Source organism: Phyllobates terribilis, unplaced genomic scaffold (genome assembly GCF_046119375.1).
Source record: "Phyllobates terribilis strain yellow unplaced genomic scaffold, ASM4611937v1 Scaffold_11__3_contigs__length_659146591, whole genome shotgun sequence".
Lineage (NCBI taxonomy): Eukaryota > Metazoa > Chordata > Amphibia > Anura > Dendrobatidae > Phyllobates > Phyllobates terribilis.
Window position 1 is genome coordinate 233684540 of NW_027362771.1, and position 6861 is coordinate 233691400.

At 40.3% G+C, this 6861-nt stretch overlaps 1 protein-coding gene across 1 annotated transcript; it reads left to right on the forward strand.

The window, feature by feature from the left end:
• Positions 1 to 990: 990 nt before the first annotated feature.
• LOC141165081 (tetraspanin-7-like) lies at positions 991 to 6658 on the forward strand. Its single transcript, XM_073650722.1, has 2 exons — positions 991 to 1655; positions 6146 to 6658. The coding sequence occupies exons 1-2, from the start codon at positions 1069 to 1071 to the stop codon at positions 6579 to 6581; spliced, it is 1023 nt and encodes a 340-aa protein (XP_073506823.1). The 5' UTR covers positions 991 to 1068; the 3' UTR covers positions 6582 to 6658.
• Positions 6659 to 6861: the final 203 nt, after the last annotated feature.

The following is a 6861-nucleotide window of genomic DNA, read 5'->3' on the forward strand; positions in this document are numbered from 1 at the left end:
CCTTTCAGGGTTCTTCACCAAGCCGGCTCTCCCTCAAAGGCCACTGACATCCACGCACAGGATCCAGGCTCGGCCTTTCAGGCTGCCAGGCTTCACTCTTGGCCTCCCTAGGCCTCTCACAAACGGTGTCCCACACACACGGAGCACAGGCCTCACGCCTCACACCGAACACACCTGTCTCAAATTACCAGGGTTTATATATCCTGTGCACACACACACACACACATACTGACAGGACCTTGCTGATGTCACAGTCATGTGATCAGTCAGCTGTGTGTATAGGTCCTGTGTGCTGTCCCAGTCATGTGTACAGACCTTTACTGTGCATATAGGACCTGTGTGATGTCACAGTCATGTGACCAGTCACCTGAGGGGGAAGGTATATGGTCAGGTAAAACACTTCCTAGACCATTACCGTAATGCCAGCAAGTCACTGCATTACACTACGTATTTAATAAAGGTTATGTTTTAACCTCTTTCACTATTTCATTTGCTTGCTATTATCTATACCAAGTGGTGAGCTGTTTTGGAAAAAAAACCTTTTTGCTGCTGTATCTTTATGTGGAAAAGAACATAAAAGAGTAAATGCAGCCTATCAGCCGTTCAGATTGTCTTTGCAATGTGCTTTGTGCTATCTCTTTCTGTAGCTGGTTACTTCTTCCCATTCTACAGGCACCTTATGTTTGTTAGCCGTCAAAGTTTGTTGAAAGAATTCGTGTTTTTCCACTATGTATTTATTTTTTTCACATCTACATCACATACAGTACTGTATAATTTATCTATTCATTAGTTATACATTTGCATATAAAATATGCCAATACTTATATGACTATTATTTAAAAAATATACCTTTATAATTGCATCTGTATTTTTATTACTAAGTATGTATATAGCTTTGCCAGATATAAAACTGAATTTTCTATTTAAACAGGCGGAGACAAAAGCTGACAAGTCTTGCGTATAATAGTCCACTGTATGTCATTTATTGCTGAGCCAAAGGAGATCTATTGGCTTTCCATAGAGGTGATAAGAGGGAGAGGCAGTACAAATCAGCAGAGGCAGAGGACCATGACGGATAGAATAGCAGAGCTGGTGCATCCAAGGAAACCTTCTGCAGTTGGAAATGAAATTTTAGAACTACGTGGGGACAGAAAAATCTCCATCATGACAGGGCTTCCTTTGAGAAGCAACCAAAATGGTGTGTGGGTGCTTCCTGCATATCCACTAGATGATGAAGATGAAGCGCAGCAGTTTATTTCACCGCACAATGTGGCACTAGGTATACAGCATGAAGATGACAGTCTTGTTATCCCCAAGCAGAGTGACAAGAGATGCACAAACAGTAGAATGGCTGTATTAAAGATATCACTGATGGCGTTCAGCTTCATCTTTTGGGCTGCTGGTTTGGCAATGCTCACAGTAGGAATCTGGGCAAAAATCTCCTTAGAGGAATACTTGATGTTATCCACCAACAATTATCCAAACACTCCAATCATCCTGCTAGTGAGCGGAGCCGCTGTACTGTTGTGGGGCTTTCTAGGATGCATCAGTGCTGCAGTAGAGAAGCAATGTCTTCTGCGCACCTATGGTCTCTTCCAGTTAGCCGTGCTGTTAGCTGGACTTGCTGCTGGGCTTTCTGGTCTATTCTATCGCAGGTAAACATTGCTTCTATTTGCTAACAAAATCATGTTCAGATACGTGGGATTCTATTGATTTCCATTTGTTAAAAGTGTTGCTATATTTAAAAAAAAATAACTCTAGAGCTGCAGTTTAAGTATTGCAAAACTGTAGTCAAACAATATCACTCTTTGTGTCAACGTTCTTTGACTTTCATTTTTTTCATGGGGGAAATGCTTGGAAATGTTGACTGTTTCTTCTGGACTGCAATATGTGATTATCAGTTCCAACCTTTGCACATGTAACTTGATGCCTTATGTGATATGTGAAGTAAAATTATATGTGCTGCATGTGTTATGAGTTTAAAATGTAATAACAAGTCACCAGGGAGAAATACTTTTACATCGGTAAAATATTTTAATCATGTTACTTTCTAGTTTTGTCATCATCATAATGTCCCATGTTACAAAAAGTACTCTGAAACATGTAATTCATTTGGTCAATGTAAAATAAATGTCTTCAAATAAGGATCTCTAAAACAGAATAGGAACAGGAGCTACCGTATACATTTGTGACCAATGTTACTGTTTCTGGGGTCAAGGATACTTCTTTTTATAATTAATTCCTTCTTGACATCAGCTGTAAATTTACGATTAAAGTTGCAGTGAGTTGTATGGAGAGAGATCAATAGCTGAGGAAATATCTCTGATTCCAACTGTTACAGCATTTCAATGCCATGGTTAAAGGGTTATTCTCAAGTTGTGTGTTCAGCAGTACACTGCTGTAAAGCCTTTCACTTCCTTGTCCTTTTGGGGATGGGCACTCCCCCTTTAGTGACAGTTCTGGTTCAGTAGCTTTCTCTTTCTGCTCAGCTTATACTGCTACACTTAGATATGTTAGTGCTTGTCCTAAAGTCTACACTGTTATCAATATATTTGCATATAGCACAGGAAAGTGAGAGCAATTAGGAGAACTGCTCTGCAAACTGTAGTGGGGGCAAAGGCTCTTGCTTTTGCATGACTGATAACAGGTCAGGAGCTAAATGTGAAGGGGATAGAAATGAACATCTAACTTCTGCATACAGTGAAGGAAATAATTATTTGATCCCTTGCTGTTTTTGTAAGTTTTCCCACTGACAAAGACATGAACAGTCTATAATTTTAAGGGTAGGTTAATTTTAACATTGAGAGATAGAATATCCCCCCCAAAAATCAAGAAAATCACATTGTATAAATTAGATACATTTATTTGCATTTTGCAGTGAGAAATAAGTATTTGATCCCCTACAAACCATTATGAGTTCTGGCTCCTACAGACCAGTTAGACGCTCCTAATCAACTCGTTACCTGCATTAAAGACAGCTGTCTTACATAGTCACCTGTATAAAAGACTCCTGTCCACAGACTCCATTAATCAGTCAGACTCTAACCTTTACAACATGGGCAAGACCAAAGAGCTTTGTAAGGATGTCAGGGATAAGAGCATAGACCTGCACAAAGCTGGAATGGGCTACAAAACCATAAGTAAGATGCTGGGTGAGAAGGAGACAACTGTTGGTGCAATAGTAAGAAAATGGAAGAAATACAAAATGACTGTCAATCGACATCGATCTGGGGCACCATGCAAAATCTCACCTCGTGGGGTATCCTTGATCATGAGGAAGGTGAGAGATCAGCCTAAACTTGGCAAACTTCAGACGGGCCTGCACATGTGCCTTCTTGAGCAGGGGGAAATTGCGGGCACTGCAGGATTTTAAACCTTTAAGGCGTAATGTGTTACCAATGGTTTTCTTGGTGACTGTGGTCACAGCTGCCTTAAGATCATTAACAAGTTCACCCTGTGTAGTTTTAGGCTGATCTCTCACCTTCCTCATGATCAAGGATACCTCACGAGGTGAGATTTTGCATGGTGCCCCAGATCGATGTCAATTGACAGTCATTTTGTATTTCTTCCATTTTCTTACTATTGTATCAACAGTTGTCTCCTTCTCACCCAGCATCTTTCTTATGGTTTTGTAGCCCATTTCAGCTTTGTGCTGGTCTATGCTCTTGTCCCTGACATCCTTAGAAAGCTCTTTTGTCTTGCCCATGTTGTAGAGGTTAGAGTCTGACTGATTAATTGAGTCTGTGGACAGGAGTCTTTTATGCAGGTGACTATGTAAGACAGCTGTCTTTAATGCAGGTAACAAGTTGATTAGGATCATCTAACTGGTCTGTAGGAGCCAGAACTCATAATGGTTTGTAGGGGATCAAATACTTATTTCTCACTACAAAATGAAAATAAATGTATCTAATTTATACAATGTGATTTTCTTGATTTTTTGGGGGGATATTCTATCTCCATGTTAAAATTAACCTACCCTTAAAATTATAGACTGTTCATGTCTTTGTCAGTGGGCAAACTTACAAAAACAGCAAGGGATCAAATAATTATTTCCTTCACTGTAGGAAGCAATTGGCTCAAGAGAGGTGGCTGGTATTTCAAGAGTAAACTGGAGTGTAACTACTCTTACTCACCAAGCTCTGGTGGCTGATCTACTTGGCAACAAGCTGTAAACTATGTAATATAAAAGCTCTCACAGCAGGAGAATGAAAGTAGATTGCAATTGACTTGCTTTTTCTAAGTTGCTTATTTTCATAGTTTTAAGATTGACATAAGTCCATCAAGTTCAACCTATATCCAAATATGTTGATCCAGAGGAAGGCAAAAACTCCATGAAGTAGATGCTAATTTCCCTATATTAGGGAAAAATTTCTTCCTGCCTCCACATACAGCAGTCAGATGAGTTCCCTGAATCAGGGTTCCTTCACAGGATCTAGAGCCCCATCTAGTTCACCTAACATGTTGATCCAGAGGAAGGCGAAAACTCGATGAGGTAGATGCTAATTTCCTCATATTAGGGGAAAAAAAATTTCTCGTCTCGACATACAGCAATCAGACTAGTTCCCTGGATCAAGGTTCCATCACAGAATCTAGAGCCGCAAGAATCGTCATCTGTGATGACTAAACCTTGTTTCTTTTAAACATAGAGGATGCCCCCTTGTCATAGTTTCCTAGGCATAAAAAGATCATTAGAACGATCTCTGTACTGTCCATTCATATATTTGTACATTGTAATAAGATCGTCCCTAGGCCTTCATTTTTCCAAAGGAATAAACCCAAGTTCAATAGCCTGTCTTGGTATTGCAGTCCACCCATTCCCTTAGTTCCCTTGGTCATTCTTCTCTGTATCCGCTCTAGTACTTCTTATGCACTGGAGTCAAAAATTGTACACAGTATTTTAAGTGTGGCCGCACTAGTGACTTATATAGAGGCAAAACTATGTTCTAATCATGAGCACCAATGCCTCTTATAACGAATTCCTGGAATTGATCACTAAAGTCGAGTTTTCTGTCTAACCATACCCAAGTGTTTTTCACTAACAGTTTTACTCAGTGTTTTACCATTTAGAACATAGTTGTATATTTTATTTCCTCGGTCCAAGTGCATGACTTTACATTTACCTTTATCTACATTAAACTTTAATTGCCATTCCTCAGCCAAGACTCTGTTTTACCTTAAGGGGGTTGTCTACTACATGTACAACCGCTTCTCATTCCTCATGTTTGGTCCCATTAAAATAAAACACTTATACTCACCCCCCATGCCGGCGCCGTTCCAGTGGTGTCGGCACTCATGTTACCGGAGCTCACGTGAGATTGTTACGTCACACGAGCTCTGTGCCCACGGCGTCACTGGCCCTGCCTTTGGACAAATCGAACATCAACAGGAAGCCAGGGCTGCAGCAGCTCTCTGACTTCCTCTTGATGCTCGATTTGTTCAAAGGCAGGGCCACCAGCACTGTTTGGGCATAGGGCCCACGTGGCATAACAACTGCACATGAGCTCTGTTGTGTTGATGGGGCATCTCTGTTGATATCATTCTGATTGACAGCTGGCTCATCACTACCTAACTTTGGGGAGCCTGCTGTAAATCAGCATGATGTCTGCAGTGACGCCCCATAGAAAGAGCAGAAGGGAAGAGTAGGTGCTGCTTTGTTGATGAGGGGTGAACTGAAGCAGGGGAGCCACCGACTGAGCTGCCAACGATCATCCCCGTGTAGAACAGGCAGGTAGTTCGCTACTACCTGCCTGTTAGTTCTTAGCCCCATATATAAAATTATTACAAATTCTCAATAACCCCTATAATGACCAGGATAGGACAAATTCATTAGTAAACTGACCAACAGACCACTTAGTCTCTTGTGTTGTTTAAATAAATAATTATTATTATGCTGTCTTCTACTTGTATAATTTTACACTGTTTTACAGACATTATCATCGCTGTCCCCATTGGGGCTCACAATCTAAATTCCAAATCAGTATGTCTTTGGAGTGTGGGAGGAAACCAGAGTTCCCGAATTATGATTTGTATATATTGGCATGTTTAAATGTTATGTAAATGTCCTCCAAGTGAAAAATACTATTTTTTGATACTTATATAATATTATAGGATATTGGCTCATATCAATTTATCTGTCTTACATTAGGGACATCGCAGAGGGTTTTCAAAGTGGATTACGGAATGCAGTGCTAGTTTATTCAGAAGATGAGGAGAAAGCAGATGCTTTGGATGCAATCCAAAGGGCCCTGCACTGTTGTGGTGTACATAGCTACCATGACTGGTTTGATTCACCATGGTCCTTGGAGCATCAGGAAACTCATTTTGGACACAATAATGGTTCAGTACCTAGCAGCTGCTGCAAGGCCCGTAAGGGATGTCGCAACAGTCCTTTGTCACCGGAAGCTCTGACTATCCATAGAGAGGGCTGCTTCAAGAAGGTCTGTGATTTTGTAAGCGATAACATGTTCTACATTGCTACTGTTGCCCTTGGACTAGCATTGATGCAGACTGTAGGTATTGTGCTTTCATGCCTGTTGGCAACCAGAATAACAAATCAGGTACCAAATGTAGTTCTAACCTGATTCTGCTCAATAAAAATCACTAGGTACTGCTCATTTTTGTAAGCAAAAAGTATTAAATAAAATTTGGCTTAAAATTTCCTTCAAGGACAGAATGAGAATTTCTTTCCTGGTTTTTATTGTAATAATTAAAGGGACTGTCCTACCTGAACTTACAATTATATGGAAGGAATTATTTACATTGCAGTGTACATCAAAGCTATATGCTGGGACAATCTCCCAGTTTACTCATAAGCTCCAAATGTATAGTGGGTACAGAAAGTATTCAGACCCCTTTAAATGT

Bases quoted from the DNA above. Each gene is read 5' to 3' on its own strand.
- LOC141165081 (XM_073650722.1), top strand. From the start codon at position 1,069: ATGACGGATAGAATAGCAGAGCTGGTGCATCCAAGGAAACCTTCTGCA. The intron at 1,656-6,145 runs GTAAACATTGCT...GTCTTACATTAG, and splicing joins TCTGGTCTATTCTATCGCAG to GGACATCGCAGAGGGTTTTC.